The sequence below is a fragment of the Dryas octopetala genome, chromosome 6 (genome assembly GCF_963921425.1).
Source record: "Dryas octopetala chromosome 6, drDryOcto1.1, whole genome shotgun sequence".
Lineage (NCBI taxonomy): Eukaryota > Viridiplantae > Streptophyta > Magnoliopsida > Rosales > Rosaceae > Dryas > Dryas octopetala.
Window position 1 is genome coordinate 8,462,823 of NC_141371.1, and position 16,980 is coordinate 8,479,802.

The 16,980-nt window shown below is 33.9% G+C and overlaps 2 protein-coding genes across 2 annotated transcripts; one reads left to right on the top strand and one right to left on the bottom strand.

The window, feature by feature from the left end:
* Nucleotides 1-8,503: 8,503 nt before the first annotated feature.
* LOC147281999 (IQ calmodulin-binding motif family protein) lies at nucleotides 8,504-11,806 on the top strand. Its single transcript, XM_086247031.1, has 9 exons — nucleotides 8,504-8,968; nucleotides 9,065-9,179; nucleotides 9,407-9,472; nucleotides 9,571-9,659; nucleotides 9,964-10,051; nucleotides 10,249-10,395; nucleotides 10,506-10,598; nucleotides 10,705-10,806; nucleotides 11,166-11,806. Exons 1-9 carry the CDS (start codon nucleotides 8,658-8,660, stop codon nucleotides 11,649-11,651), a joined length of 1,497 nt encoding a protein of 498 aa, XP_086103157.1. The 5' UTR covers nucleotides 8,504-8,657; the 3' UTR covers nucleotides 11,652-11,806.
* A 1,637-nt stretch (nucleotides 11,807-13,443) lies between these two features.
* LOC147282000 (histidine-containing phosphotransfer protein 1-like) lies at nucleotides 13,444-15,757 on the bottom strand. The gene is made up of 6 exons (XM_086246010.1): nucleotides 15,697-15,757; nucleotides 15,334-15,464; nucleotides 15,128-15,196; nucleotides 14,599-14,670; nucleotides 14,177-14,249; nucleotides 13,444-13,608 (listed from the first exon to the last, which is right to left on the bottom strand). Exons 1-6 carry the CDS (start codon nucleotides 15,754-15,756, stop codon nucleotides 13,525-13,527), a joined length of 489 nt encoding a protein of 162 aa, XP_086102136.1. The 5' UTR covers nucleotide 15,757; the 3' UTR covers nucleotides 13,444-13,524.
* Between the last annotated feature and the right edge of the window lie 1,223 nt (nucleotides 15,758-16,980).

Consider the following 16,980-nt stretch of genomic DNA (forward strand, 5'->3'; position numbering starts at 1 on the left):
GATGCAAAACAAGAACATTAAATATTAATTCCCACAGTAAAAAGGAGTAATAAAGTATCAAAATATAGCTAATGTGTTACATGACAATGTTTGCCATGGACTTCTTACCTGCCCATTATTGAGTAAAATTTTAAAAAGGAAAATAATAGAATACAGACAAGAAGGGGATAAGCCACAAGAGGATAATAGACCTAACATTAACTCATCCAATTCAAAGTCTAATTGTAATTTGGAAAATTGTTCAATACCCCTTGGTTAATTAGTTCCCCTTAGTAGTTGAATACCATGGTTAGGTTTCCACAGCATACACACACAACCACCAATATGTGATCATCACAGGCATGATGGTGCCCTTGTGATTGCTACGTACTGAAATAGATTAGATTAATTATTTTCCCAAAATATTAGTAGGCACCCACAAGACCAGAGTCAAAACCCAGCACTTTCAGAGAAATTGTAGAAAATCATTTTGTCTCTTTCATCACCAGAAATTCAAGTCAATTTGTCTCAAGTCAAATGAGATTTCAGAAGTGCAAGTTACAATATGTATCATTTCAGTGCAAGTAACTGGAAAATGAGCATGAATAAGGTAGATAATGTACACAGTAGAGCTGACCAGAGTATTAATTTCTCATTGATTAGGAACTTGTTAAATCAGGTCTCAACACACACACACACACACACACACTGATACAGAATCACTAAAACAAGAAAAGATCTTCTCCAAGTAAAAGTATCTGTCTTTTCTTTAATGTTTGTGGATAGAAAATTTGCTATATTATATAGACAATGAAGTTTGCAAGAGCATAAAGGAAAGTCATATTATTGTCTCTAGTGAAAAATTTCGTTGAAAACCTTGTCACCTATGTTTGAATTAATTATATCTTGGCAGGGGCAAGGGAGTTTCATAGAAAGAAGCTATTAGAATACAGTACTCTTGCTTTCTGGAAACTATATAAGTATATATCTTTGAGCTTTCACGAAGACCAAAGGTGCATGTATGTTGATCGCAAAGTTTTGATTCAGTCAAAACTGTAGTCAATAATTGTTGATGAAGATCGATCAAATGGTTAAGATGTGACCACCTGTAAAAATAAATAGCACAAAGAAGGCTATCGGAAATTCGGTATTATGAGACACTGATGTGGTGACGACCACAAAAGATTCCAAAGTCAGTCATACTGATAATGTTTGTGATGCATCCTATACACTAATTTATTCTTGTTTATAATGTGCGTTTTTTTTGGTGAAAAATTATTTATAATATTGTTATCTTATATCAAACTTTGACTGGAGATTTTGATCAAAAGCCAGCGAGTGTCCAGCCAAGATTGCCACTATATTCTCTTCGCCTTGCTTCACTCTACAACCTTGTATCGATCATTCCCTCTAACAGCGCTGAAGTTTGTCATTTTCTAGCAGTTTTTATGAATATTGCGACCAATTTCGTCTGTCATCAAAAACAAGGTTAGTCTCATTTTCTTTTTCTCTTCAAGCTCTACAAGGCTCACCCTTAGTTTCAGCTCAACATATATTGTAAGTGTTAGTTTTGATATGTTCTTCAATGTGCTTGGTGTCCAAAACAAGTTTCAAAATTATAAAATTTGTGAATGGGGGGTTATGGAGAAATTGAATATCTAGGACCAAATCTTCCGAATAATTTTCCATTAAATTAGATTCCCGATTGGCCCACTAGAACTAGCAAAATGCAACAAAAATGAATAACAAGCTTTGAAATGTAGTACTACCCTAATCAATGGTTCTTCAATTCCTCATAAATAGCAATCTACCAAACTACACTTGTCACCCTACAATTTAATCTACATGTCCTGCAATCTGTCAAAAGAGTAATCAATCGTAATAATAATGACTTTCGATCTAAAGGGTACTCTTCTACTGTCCTAGTGGTAACTGTGGTATAAAATCATATGCACGTGTTTGGTAGGTTTGTAAAAATCAGTGCATAAAAGATTAAAAGACGTCTGATTCTTTATTATTAATTAGTTTGGTGATTCATCTTAGTTCATCAAAATATTTATAAAAAAAATTAAGAAAAGTTTTTGTCAGAATTAAAATATAGCAAGTTTGCCTGGTTCTACACTTAAATTAGTGTACCTGATTAGTGAGTGAGTCGCTATCGTTTGGGCCCTGATTTTAAATAATGGATTGCAAGGGCCCATGAGTATCTGCCATGCCATGCATTTTCACTTTCTTTCTTTTGTCTTCTTTTTCTTTTTCTTTTTCACGTCCACTTTCTCTGAAAGGTTAATATATGGCTTACAATTAATAGATTAACTATTAAAGAACAAAAGGATAATCAAGCCCATGGTACGTGTGCACGTGAAGACTATATAAAATAGGTGCACAGCTAGTATTTGTGTATACATTAACGGAAACAGAAATGAGGGGAGCACTAGCTAGGAACACTGACAAATCAATTGTGATTTATGAGTGCATGATTAGGCAGGCCACGAAAACATGTGACAAATAATTTAAGCTCACCAACCTTACATTATAATCTCTGCCCCACAAATTTTGGCCAATTTTGTCACCCTAGCTAGTAGTACTGTATGCTACATTAATTGGGGCACAACCGCACTATATCTTTTGGACCAACAATTATTCTACATAAAGAAACTATATATATATATATTTTAAGCACAGTCAACAACTAAATTAAAATTAGATTATTTCATTATGAAGTCACACTTTTCAACAATTATCTTTCTTTTTTGGCCAAGGAACAATTATTCATGTTTGTATTAGTAATCAACAATAACATTTGTAGTTGTTAGATAGTCTATTTGAAAGGGTTTTAGAATTACTTATAATGCACCTAAGTTCAATCTCTATTTTCTCAAATAAAAACAAAAAAACGTCAACAGTAATATTCAACCTTCCCTGTATATTACTAGGAATATGTAAAATATATTTAACGTTTTTTGTGATGAAATCTTTCTATTATGTACTAATGTCTATAAATGCACGCACCGTGAATTCATTCTTTTTTATAGCTACAATTTTTGGATAAATTGTTAGACCACGATGAGTTTAATACATTAATTATTATATGAAAATATCTTAGTGGGTGTAAATAAATGAAGTTTAATAAGAGGTCAAATATAAATAAATAAAATACTATAATATTGCTCATCTAGTGCACACGTATATATAGCAATAATTGGTTGAGGATACACCGAAATGGAAATCTATTGTGCTTTCCACTTCAACTTTTGCTTTAGGATCCCCTAAAAGATGAGGGGAATAAACTTTGAAAAATCGCATAAAAAATTGCTTATATATATATATAATATAATCCATATTGTTCCTTAAGGAATATATATATATATATATATATAAGAGTGCTTTAGAGCTAACTAGTTAGTAAGATAATATAACGCTAATTATCATTTTGAGCTCACTAGACAATGTAATTTCATGATCTGAACCGTTTATTTTGTAGGCTCTCATTTAAAGATCATCCTTAAAAAAAAGTAATAAAATCGGAAATCATTTAGCCAACTATTAGTAAGCTAATTGTGCTCATGTAAATGGACGAACACAAATTTTTCAATAAAACATGAAATGATTGTAATAATAATCGAATGGATAAATGATTTCTGATTTGGTTGATTTTTTACAAGGTTAATATTTGAATAGAGACCTAAAATATGAATGGTTTAGATTATAAGATTACATTGTGTAATGGGCCCAAAATGATGGTTAGTATTGTATTATCTTATTAACTAGTTAGCTTTAGAGCATTTTTGTGTGTATATATATATATATATATATATATCAATTAATGTGGGATCAAGAACCAGACAAATTAAGTAGGTTAGTACAAAGGAAGCACACCAGATTGACCAATCACCATATTACACAAAATTGGTCGAAGGCATTAGCAGATAAGATTTAGATTCTCTTTGTTTGGAGATGGGGTTTCCTATTTTCTTTATTTTCTTTACTAAGAAATTCAAATTTCAAGAGTCTAAATCAAATTCCTTGATTTAGTTAGTGAATGACTTATAGATAGAGTCTCTCCTTCAACAAGTTACTTTTTTTTTTTGGCCACTTTTCAACAAGTTACTGTAACTGAACTGAAACATATTCAAAATTGTGTTAGCCAATAAAAACAACAAGTTACATTAATGATCTCCTCCAGTTTCAGTAAAATTACTTTCATTCGCGCAACCATTTGTTAAGAGTAATATTCTACATGGGGAAAATAAAATCTAACATAATATAATATAAAATCTTGGGTCTTTCTATTAATTGATAATTTGTTTCGGGTTAAATTAAGAGTGACGATTTTAATACTCCAATTTTGTATGTTTATACAATTTTTAATTTTTATGCCTTGATTATTGAGCAAATTAATGAAGAAAAATAAAGGAGGGGAGTGCAAATGTATAAAACAGGAGTGCAAAAATAGCTACCCTAAATTAATGGTCTAATTTTTACAATGAATTCAATATTTTTGTAAAATAATAATAAAAATAGTGATTTACTGCATGAGTTTGCTTAGGTCATTTAGCTAGCCATGGAAAACAAATATTTATACTCACAATTTTAGTACCACGCTTCTCTAATAGACATGATATATCTCTTATACAGATGTGGTATGTACACATGTAACGTAAAAAATGTGTTATATATGTATACATAGCATTACTAGATGAAAAATGAAATGCAAGATTCTGGTTAATTTGGGGTGTCCTAAACCCTTGTTTTGGTTGAAGGGCTGCTTCAATTTGATCTAATTGGTCGAGGACAAATATCTCAATTAACAAAGCTTCTGTGACGACTTATTATTCCCTTGCTGGACTTAGCACTTAGGAGTGGTGTGCATCTATATCCACATAAGCAGATCGATGCACATGGCAATTATAGAAATGATATTTCGCCTCAACCAAGATATACGTACAATATTGAATATTCTAGTAGCTAGGTACATAAGAAATCGATATGTATATATTATCCTCTTTCATCTTTTGAGCAAAAGAGATACTACATGTTTAATTTAGTCCATAAAAGTGGCTAATTTGAGACTACATGTTTTTGCCACTAAGGGCCGGGAAGGTTCTCGGAGGTTTGCATGTTATTACCATCTCTTATGTATCAAATGATCGACCATATATACATGTATGTTATGTATCAAATTAATGATCATATAATACATTAATACATGCATATATATATATGGCCCATTTTCTTACCACAATTTCAACCGACCATCATGTACTTGTTTGTGAACTCTCCCCAATAAATCAACATATATCGATCTCCTTTGCCAATGAGATTTGGTATATAGCCTGTACTTATTTTTTAGAGCTGATTACAAATAAATTAATAAATTTTTCAAAATTACATTTTAATCAATGCACTTTTTCATAATTTCATTTGTAGTCATTATTAACTAAAATTTAAAAAATAAATTAGTAAACATACATTACTATTCAGATTTAGATTTGTATTAAATTTGTGTTTGATTGTTACGCAGCAAAACGGCTTAGGATTTAGCTTCCGCTCAAAACCCAAGACCTAAATTCTAAGCCATAAGCTTCGGAACCCTAATTCTAAACCCTAAACCCAATTTCTATACCTTAAACTAAATTAAGGGCAATTATATAATTTTACGCCCATAAGTAATAAAAAAAATGGATGTACAAATTGATATTTTCTCATACACCAAAATACATAACATCATCAAACGAATTAGACTTGGTGATTAAAATGAGATATAATTTCAAAACTCATTAACTTTTATGGGAAAAAAAAATTTATATTGACCATTATGTAATATTGAAATATTTTATTAGTTTAAATGTAATTTACAATATTTTGTATTTTTCTTGTAATTTTTAAATTTTTGCATACATATCCAACTTTTTGTCCTTTATATATGGCGCATGCAAATAGAAGCACGTTGTGAAGCACATGAACTTGATGCCCCCGCGGCCGCCGGCCATCTCCACCAGTACGCGGTACCACCCCAATTAAGTCCACTTCTCTCTCCCGTCCGCGAAATCACATACACCTACTCACTCCACCATATCCATCACTACACTCTTACAACTTACACCTACTCCATCTCCCATATATATTAAAATGAAAATTAATGTGAAATAATTTTGAATTTATTTTTTGTTTTGTTTTGTGGCGAAGACGAAGACTAATTAAACCAAAAGTTCGAAGAGCCAGGTCAGCTGAATCTAGATGATGGAAGCACTGAGAGTGACTCTTCTAACCACCACACCATTGGTTTTGAGTCTTTTGACGACTTGGTCTTTGCTTTTTAGAATTTAGATTAGTCATCCCTCTTAGTCCTTCCTTAAATCGTTGTCAAAGTCGTCCTTGCAATTTGCACAAAAAAGGGAGAATTAATGACATAACCTACAGACGGACCGTGTCCCTGCCACATAAGCGTGTACAGATGAAGCGGGCCCCACATCGGATGTACGTGTCCCCCCGGCCATCGCCACTTTAGGCGCAGAGAGAGAGAGAAGAGAGGCGCGTGAGATTTAGAGCTGTTTGAGCTGTCGACTGTGAGAAGTGAGTACTAAATTATCAGTCATATATGTATAACTAAAAAAATTAAGACTTTTATTGGCCAACCAAAAAAACAAACATTAAGACTTTCATTTTAGTCTTCAATTTATTTTTTAATGGAGAGGTCCTTACACTTTTTCAATTTTCTTATTTCAGTCCATTTTTTTATTATTTTGTTTACATTTTTATTACAATTGGTCATGTATCTCTCACGTGACCACTTTTTTAAAAACAAAATTATCCATCCACGTATGTATTTAAGGTTGGGTGTGGATTTTGGCACAAATGGAGAGTGGGAATGGAGAGACATTAGGTGAAATAACCATGGTTAGATCATGGCAAAGTTAATAGTGTCCGTAGACATTTTTGCCCATAAAATAGTGGTCATGGGAGAGAAAGAATCAAGGAGATTTGAATGGAATAGACATAATGAACTAAATTGAGAAAACTAAAGAAGTTTAAAGACCCATGAGTTTAAAAAATTAGTTAGAAAACTAAAGTGAAAATTAAGAAAAAATTGAAAGTCTATTCCTCCAATTAAACCTAAAAAAACTGTGAAAAACAAAGATCTTGCAAGTATCACTACCACATAGTAACCATTATCGTAATCATTATTGAACAAAAAAACCGTGAGTCTAACTGTAACTATTATTATATGTTTATTTTATAAAAGCTATATGGCTAACTAATTTTTTATTTAGTTAATTTTTTACAGGGATGATCTTTGAAGGATAATCTAAAAAATGAACGGTTACAATTATAAGCTTATACAATAAAACGACATAGTTTTGATAAATTAATATGATATTAGCACACAAGGGATTAGTAGAGGACCCATGTCCAAAAATTTGTTCAATTTGGATGCATGCTAGTGTCCAACTCTTTTAAATGACCAATAAAAATTAGCTAAAAAGAAAAGACTTACTAAATTTTTTGTAGTATCCACCGCTTTCTCTATTTTTTAATTGGTCAAAGAATTTCGAAAACACTACACACCCTTTGGGCATATCAGAAAATGTTCCAATTCGTACATCAAGTTCTATGCTCATATGCAATAATACAAACACATGAACTGCAACAAAGCTCGAAATGCCACTCTGTTTATTTTAATTAAATTTAAACCAAACAATATATATTCCATAGCCAGACTGAGATTACGATTTTATATTTTGAGCAAATTACAATTTAGTACCTCAACTTTACATATTGTTTCAATTTAGTACCCCAACTTTGAAAACTTGCAAAAAAGTACCTCAACTTTCATTTTGTATCAACTTAGTACCTCAATTTTGAAAACTTGCAAAAAAGTACCTCAACTTTTTTTTTTGTGTCAAAATAGTACCTCCGTTAGTTTTTCTGTCAAAGTGGCAGGGGTATTTTTGTCATTTCCTTAAATTTTAAAAATAATAATATTTTTTAAATTTAATTTTACGAAAAAAATTCATAAAAGTAAAAAAAAAATTTATGAAAATTTATGAAAATTTTTTAATTTTATGAAATTTTTTTAATTTTAAGAAATTTTTTTATTAAAAAAATTATTATTTTTTAAATTTAAGGAAAAGATGAAAATACCCCTGCCACTTTGACAGAAAAACTAACGGAGGTACTATTTTGACACAAAATGAAAGTTGAGGTACTTTTTTGCAAGTTTTCAAAGTTGGGGTACTAAGTTGATACAAAATGAAAGTTGAGATACTTTTTTGCCCCAACTAAGTTGATACAAAATGAAAGTTAAGGTACTTTTTTGCAAGTTTTCAAAGTTGGGATACTAAATTGTAATTTGTTCTTATATTTTTTAAGTGTTGGGATATCTTTATACGACGTCGTACCACTCCACGTGTCCAAGACGTTTTGCACGTGAATCAGTCGGAATTCAAAGCTCTCTTTGCTTCTCTTCATATTCTCATTCTCTATAAATTCATATTCCTCTTCGCTCTGAGTCTCTCAAAGCGACTACTCTGCTTATCTGTACCCAAAGCGCGTAGCGCACGCTTCCCAAGGAAAAAAAAAAGGTTTTAAAGTTGACGGGTAGGTTTCCCGGTAAAAATCACTCTCAGCCCCTCAGACTCCAACTTGTAGACTTGAATTTCTCTCTCGATCAAAAAATGGAGGTCCAAACTCAGAGCCTCTCAAGCTTCGTCGACCTCCAGTCCAAGCAGCAGCAGCCGCCGCCTCCATTCTCTTACCTCGACTCTTGCGCCGACTTTCGGAGCTCCGAAATGGCCGTCGACGACGTTGACCGCAAATGCGAGGGCTCCCAAGTGGCGCTTCCGAAAGGAGAGCTGGCCAGTGAGGCAGACGCGCCAAGGAGCGCGTGGTTCGAGTCGACTGCCGCGGTCAAGTTGCAGAAGGTGTACAGGAGTTACCGCACCCGGCGCAGGTTAGCTGACTCCGCCGTCGTTGCGGAAGAGCTCTGGTGAGTGTACCGAATCTCTGTGCTTTCTCTTTTTACTGTTTCCGAGTCACAAATATTAATTTATTTACTAAAAAATTTGAGGGGTTTTTTGCGAAGGTGGCAAGCGATAGACTATGCGAGACTGAATCACAGTACGATTTCCTTCTTTAATTTCTTGAAACCCGAATCGGCGGCGTCACGGTGGAACCGAATCAGCTTGAATGCTTCTAAGGTATGGTTTTCTTGGGTTTTTTATTTATTTATTTATTATTATTGAAGAAATTAATTTTTGCGTTTGGATCAGAAAATGAGAAAAAGAAAGCTGTGGTTGGTGCTGTTGTTGAATTTTGGTCGTTTACTTGGTGAAAATCTGCAAAAGACGGCTTTGGGGTTTGGTTATGGAGTAAGAGAGAGTGTAATGATGTTGTGTTGTATAAAATTTTGGACTTTTTTGGGCAGGTGGGCAAGGGATTGTCTAAAGACGCCAAAGCACAGAAATTGGCTTTTCAGCATTGGATTGAAGCTGTAATCATTTTCTCAACATATTTATTATATATTTTGATTTTTTTTTAATTATCATTTGGGTGTCTTTGTATTTATTGAATGATATTTTGGGTGTGTAGATTGACCCACGGCATAGGTATGGACATAGCTTGCATAAGTACTATGAAGAGTGGTGTAAAGCAGATGCTGGTCAGCCATTTTTTTACTGGTAAGAAAAATTACCATTTTCTTTTTTCTGACTGTTAAGATAAGCTTCTTTGAAGGTCACCGTGAAATTTACCGGCCCTTCTCAATTGATTATTTGTGGGCTTCCAAGTGTGTAAAACGAAGCAATTTCTTGTATGAACACCATTCTTCTGCAAAGAAAAGCTTTAGCCTTATGAATAAATTCCACTGCTAAAAATTTAGAAGCTTTAAATGGACCTGAAAAATGGGTTTGGTTGGGGCAGTTGCTGAATAATTTTTTTTTTCCTAGTTTTTTATTTTTGTTTTTCGGTTTGCTTAATTTGCAGGTTGGATATAGGAGAGGGGAAAGAGCTTGATCTCAAAGAATGCCCCAGATCAAAGCTTCGACAACAATGCATTAGATATCTTGGACCTGTAGGTTCTCCTATGAATCAGTTCAATATAGTATTAAATTACTCAATGCTGTATGGAGTACATTTTAATACATGAAATTTTTTGAACTTTTACCCCAGCCTAAGCCCGTGGCTGTAATTTCTGAATTTTACATATATGATTTTTTTGTCTCGTCTGATTTCCCCTTTTCTGCTTGTGGATGTCATTGCTGAATTTAGCAAGAGAGGGTACATTATGAATACGATGTTGTCGAAGGGAAAATTATTCACTCACAAACTGGAGAGCTTCTTGATACAAACGAAGGATTGGAAGGGGCTAAGTGGATATTTGTTATGAGCACCTCTAAGAAACTCTATGCTGGGGAAGTAAGAGTTGAAAAACTATAAGACCTTTATTTTTTGTTTGATAAAATTTCTGTATTTCAATTTGTATCTTATTATTCCAGAACAACTAATACATTGTTGATTCTTTCCAGAAAAAGAAAGGAGAGTTCCATCATTCTAGCTTCTTGGCTGGAGGAGCAACAATAGCTGCCGGAAGGCTAGTGGTAGAGCATGGAGTTCTGAAGGTACAGTCTACATCAGTTATCTTCCATATCTCTGAACAAACACAATCAAGTCCTGATACAGTATGTTAATCTATAGTATCTGATCCTGATGGCTTTGACTTTTCAGTCCATCTCTGCATATAGTGGACATTACCGGCCAACAGATGATCGTCTTGATACCTTTTTATCCATTCTCAAGGAAAACGGGGTGAACCTTGAAGAAGTTCAGGTAATATTGAAAACATGTGGTTCCAGAAAGCTTTTATGCCAAATTAGGGAAAATAAATCCAAGTTTGGGGCCAAAGTACACTAGCTGAACCATAGATTGGTCAAAACCTTGGGTGTGCCATACAATCACTAGACCTCAAAAGTTTACGCTGAATGAGCCAACAATATATCAAGCTAACACCCTCTCTCACGTGCAGCCCCATCCTGCACGTGGAGAGACTGACAGATACAGATGGGTGCAAACAGTATAGGTGCAGCCCCACCCTGCAGGGTGAACATGGGGGATTTTCTTGTTTCATGTTTTAGATGGCATAATACCTGCATTTGCCTGATGGTATGTTTCAACTCTCTCGTTTCCAGATACGCAAGGCAAGTGATGATTCTGATAGCTATGAGGATGGCAAGTACAATGGCGGGACAACATTTAAAACGTCAACCAGCTCTGAAACTCTTAAACTTGAAATCCCAGAAGTGGAGAAAACCCAATCCCCAGAATCTACCGGACTTCCCCAAACAGAAACCAAGATTAATTACGAAAGGACTTTATCTGGTGGTCTTCATAGTCCAAGAGCTGAAGTGCCTAAGAATAAGATATTGCAGAGGATCAATTCCAAGAAGCAAGCCAAATCTTACCAACTTGGGAATCAGCTCTCACTCAAGTGGTCAACAGGAGCTGGCCCAAGAATTGGTTGTGTTGCTGACTACCCTGTAGAACTGAGAATGCAGGCCTTGGAGTTTGTCGACCTATCTCCGAGATCTCCCCCCACACCATCCTACAGGCGCATCGCCGGCCTTGCATCACCCACATCAGATTGCAATAATGGTGATTTGAACTCTGGTGCTTGAACTGCACATACCATCATCAGTTTTGTGCACTTTGTGTAATGGATGTTTTAGAGAATGTAGATAAGTACATGTCTCATCAGTTTCTTGTCACCTCAACTTTTCACAATGGTTATTGCATTATCTTAATACTTACAGCTTTTCATGTTTCATGATCACTACTGGTTCTGTTTGTTCCACTATGGTGAAAGGTGAACTGTAGCTGGGGGAAGTATGACATTTTTTGGCCTAGTAGAGGCCGACTGCTTTAACTTGCTATGAGATTCACGAATGCTTAGATTGACACCTGTTCTTAGAACTTGTTGCCCTATGAAACAATATGTCCTTTAGAAAGTCTAGCAAGTTCTGTCTGGTTCTTTTTCTTCCTCTACTCTTCTCCTAGTGCTACCCATTATATGAAAATGGTCTTTGCTGTGCGTCCTGTCACACATCGCAATCCTAGTTAGATATGTCAACTGCATTTGGATACATCATAGAATGACCCATTTACATGTCAAGTGTGTACAATTTTGACTTATGTTTTAAAAAATTAACAGTTTTTATTCTTTTGAACTATGAAATGACTGAATTACCCTTTAGAGGCCAGAAAAATTGAGCTGATCAGGAGATGGTTTTTTTTTTTTGGCCAAGGGAGGAGATGGTTTAATGTATATGAGACCTTAGAGTCGAGATGAGATGGTTCAATGTATGCGATAAAGGGTATTTCCAACTAGATTTTAATGGATTTTAAAATTCATAGAATCTATCAAAATTTAAGGCAATTAATTAGAATTCTCGTAGAATTTGTTATGTGTAAAAAATGCATCCAAATCTATCCAAATTCATCCAAATCCTTTACTTAATGAAATTCATGACTTTTTTAGGACACATGGATTTTATTAGAATTCATTAAAATCTGAGTTGAGGACACCTTGATTTCTTTAGAATCTATTAAAATCTAAGTTGGGGACACTTAGATTTTATTGGACTTTTAAAATCTAATGAAATCTAAGTTGGGTACACCCTGAATCAAGAGGAGATGGTTTAATGTATGTGACAGCTTAGAGTTGAGAATGTGGAAATTAAAGTTGAGATATGAAAGGTAATGTGGTCTAAAAGATTAAAACTGGTCTAAATGATCAAAAATTTTAAATTTTAGAACACGGGACAAAAATTATTCAGCACCTCTTTTGAGAATTACAAGCATATTGAGCACCTCTTTTACGGTTTTACCAACTAATAAAATTATAAAACTATTTATAAAATATTACTGATCACATCTATCACAGTAATGACCTCTGTGAGAGGTAGTAAAAAAAAAAAAAAACCAATGTAATCCTTAAATATAATAAAATTGGTTAACCCTGATCGGATCTTTTTTTTATTTTTCTTTGAATGGTCAAATGGTAACTAATGCTCAAAAAATTTCATCGTGTGCCCTCCGAAGACTGAACTCTCCAATCTGATTCACTGAATTAGTCTATGTAAACCCTTTACAAATTCGATATTTAATAAGATGAACAACAAATACTTTAGTCAGATTTCAATAATGCTTGAGAAAAATTGAATTCGTTCAGTAGAGGAAGCTTCACTCTTGGCAAGCCTATACTTGCTCATGGAGTAAAATTCAAGTAAAAAAGAAACATCTCACATTTCTCTAGAAATTATGCAACTGGTGATCTTGTCAGAACCAAAGAATGAGATTCTATGTAGTCCTATGAAATCTTTTCTGAACATGGTTAATCACATTTAAGTTCCAACTTTCAAAGATACTGCACAAGAAAAAGGGGCAGCTAGTCTGTTGGACACTTATTTGTAAATCTTGAAAGAACTCTCACAATTTGAGAACCATCCAAGAATTTAACTAGAAAAAAGAAAATTGAAGAGATGCCATCCTTCATATATCTGCTGTTGATCCAGCAGGATATCTTCTATCCTGTGATTGCTGGTTGGTTTCAAGGGAATAGATTGCCTGCTCCAGCTGCACCACCCAAGTTCAAGAAAAAATTCAATAAAACTAAAAGTTTATGTATCTTATACAAGAACACAATGAATCAATCAGAGAATATTTGTTAAGGCTGGAGCATGGAGTTGCCATGCTTCTGTTTCCGCAAGAGTTGCCGGTCAATGTGCAAAGAGAATTAAAGATGTGAAGTCTGAAGCAACAATATCTTCATGATAAACAATAACCAGAAAGGGTTCAAGTTCAAAGCTCAAGTCTGATATACAATGTTTTAACATTGAGATTTGAGGTGTAATTTTTAATCAAATTTGACATTTGGCTGATATATGTGTACACGATTATGCATTGTAATCTTGACTATTGTGCAGTTGCACTTGTGGACAGTGTTTATCTCCTCCATTCAAACCATCATTTTGAGAATCCCAAAACATTCCATAACCAAATATTACAAGAATTTCACAAATTATAGCCATGTTCCCTCCTTGGCTACAGAATTGCAAAGCATTTTATAAAGCTGCCAAGTTAGAATTTGAGGGTGATTGCTAAACCATTTTGAAAAGGTAAAAGAGAAAATAGCATGCATTACCTGCACTAGGGTCTGAAACTTGTCTCGTAATCTTGAGTACTCATATCTGATTCTCTCCAAGGCCTGTATTAACCTGTAAGCATAACAATATATTGAAGCACTTACTCATTGTTTATGCAAATGAAAGCATAAAAATGAAAACTAGGAAAATGTACAAAATGAAGTTGCCACATTAAAGCAAGTTGCTGTATTAATATATCATTTGTGTGCTATGTCATTCATAGCTATCTTGGCACAGGAAAACTATGGAAGAAGCAAGAACATTATTGACATATTCATTATTTAGTTTATATTTAGATAGAATTTTCTGTGTGCTATGTCAAATTTGTGATGGCTTAAGGCCAGAAAACAGGGCTTATATGTGTAGAGATGTGTAAAATGAATAATGCAGAGCATAAGAAATGCTCCTTCTCAGTTCTCACCCTTCCTTGTTTTCGTCATCAAAAGCCTGGCGAAGATCGACACAAGCCTGATTCATTTGCTTCGCACCAATGCTGGGTGACCAAATAAAGCATAAGTGAGTATCAATGAAATCAAAGCATAAGCTTTCAATGATAGGAGACAAATAGAACCCCAAGAACATGTTGTTATCTGTTTAATTAATGATTTCCTCTAAACAGAACATCAACCATATCTGAAACGTAATTAGAAATGACTAGCTGCTTGAAAAACTCAAGTTTTTGAAGTACATTTCAATGATTAGTATAGCCGGGAGGCAGAAGAAAAGGAAAGGAAACAAAACTTGCACTTAAAAGAAAAAGAAAAAAAAAGATTTTGCATTTAAACTTTTAAGCTAAACTGGGAAATTGGTTTAAATTCTAATCTCACATCAGCTCAAAAGAAACACTAATTTTAACAACCTCAATTAGCAATTACATAAGATGAAAGCTGTTTAACTTCATGTATAACCATTAATTTGTAATAACCAACAAGAAGAAGCATATATAATACCTGGAGCTACTTCCTTTTAAATGATGAACACCAGGACTCATCTTGCAAAAGTCAACCTTCTCCTCATATCTGCAAACAGTTGATAAACTGAAGCACATGAGCAAAACCCCAAGTTGGATAAACGGACATATAAAGCTCTATGCCTCTACATAAATGGAACACCATATGTCATATTATATAAGGTAGCATCTGGGGTTTTAGATTACAGATATCTGTTCAACTCGGTTATGGTCCTGTCTGTGTTGGTACAGAACAAAGTGATCACTTCAGCAACAAAATTGGGATTGCTTGCATCCTGCAATTCTTGAAGCTGAGTAAACTGGTTCTCCAGCAAACCCTGTACATAAACAAATGTGAAAACTAGTATTTCTGAAACCCAACACAAGGTCTTCTTATATAATTTTCTATATTGTAAAGTGGAAGCATCAAAATGAAAATATTGGTTTGGGCCTCTGGCCCCTCCTTTACTGGTTGTTACAGCAAAAAACAAAGAAATTGAAGATAGAGTAAAGGGTCTATAACAATGTACAGAATTCAGTTATTCCATGAGAAAGAAGAGAGATGATCACCTCCTCAAGCATGGACTGGACTAGTTTCTTGAGCTGTGCCTTGAGTCCAGGTAATGCCATGTTAGTCACAGAGAGTCACAGAGTCTGAAAAATCAAAATTAATCCAACCCTAATTTAGAGATAAGAGATAGAAATTAGAGGGTCAACAAGGAAACCACCATTTAATTACTTGCTTTATGAAGGAATTATTTCGGTTAAGTCTATGTTAAGACTGTTACTAAAGTACCCATTTAAGATTTGGTGCGCACTTCTAGTGCCGGAAATATGAACAACACGCTCGTACGTGGTTTAGTGCACGTTTCCATTGTGTTGGTTTCAAACTTTCAATGTGACATTAGATTACTTTTATTTTTGCAAAATGCTAGGGACATTTGTTTGTGTGAGTTAGTGATTTTTAACTGTTGATATATGTGGACCTTAAGAGTCATATGTATTTACGATTAACAGTCACGGATATGTACACGTAAATGATTGGTTGAAAAATCTCATTTATTTTAAAGAGAAAAATACAAAAATAATGAAATTTTGTTCGCTCACTTATAAAGACTTAAACTTCCCGCGCACAAATGGCAGGATACATTTTCGCAAAAGCGCGGGAGCTATGCATGTTTTAGTAGGTATTAAGTATTAAGTAGGTGATACTCGACAAATGTTTAAATTTACTCTTAACATGTGATATCTTTAATTATAATCGATAACTTGGTAATTCTAATGTCTTAGTTGGAGTTTGTAACTCTAGTTGTAAAGAGTATTTACTCCCATACTCAGACGGAAGTATACAAATGCATCTAACATCTCAGTCAAATTATTAAAAAACAAAAATGTTTTCGGTCAAACCATTTTTGAATTATGTCTTTTCTCTAAATAATGTCACTTACCTAATAGGGTTTGTTAAGTTTAATCTCTCATAGTGAATTGGGGTTGGCTAGTTGGCCGAGGACAAAAGCTCCTCTCTACACACCCGGGTTCAAACCCTCCCCCTCCCCTGTAATAAAAAAAAAAAGTTTAATCTCTTATAAGTACATAATTTTGATATTAGAAGTGAATTATGTTGCATTTAAATAAGGTATATGTTGAGCAAATTATGATAATATAAAAAATGAATTACATGACATGAAGTACAAATGTCATACAAATGAAATAGAATGACATGAATCATTGTCTTGCTAGAAACAATGAATTGTGTTGTATTACAATTATGCATATATGTGTCTCATAAATGCATTAATTCATTTTTTTCCACATGATTTATAATCATCATGGGTCTTGTTTGATAGATTAATC

Coding starts and splice junctions, on each gene's coding strand:
- LOC147281999 (XM_086247031.1), top strand. CDS start 8,658: ATGGAGGTCCAAACTCAGAGCCTCTCAAGCTTCGTCGACCTCCAGTCC. Junction 9,660..9,963: donor GGTCAGCCATTTTTTTACTG/GTAAGAAAAATT, acceptor CTTAATTTGCAG/GTTGGATATAGGAGAGGGGA. Junction 10,807..11,165: donor TGAACCTTGAAGAAGTTCAG/GTAATATTGAAA, acceptor TCTCGTTTCCAG/ATACGCAAGGCAAGTGATGA.
- LOC147282000 (XM_086246010.1), bottom strand. CDS start 15,756: ATGGCATTACCTGGACTCAAGGCACAGCTCAAGAAACTAGTCCAGTCC. Junction 15,197..15,333: donor ACCGAGTTGAACAGATATCT/GTAATCTAAAAC, acceptor AACTGTTTGCAG/ATATGAGGAGAAGGTTGACT. Junction 14,250..14,598: donor GATGACGAAAACAAGGAAGG/GTGAGAACTGAG, acceptor TTATGCTTACAG/GTTAATACAGGCCTTGGAGA.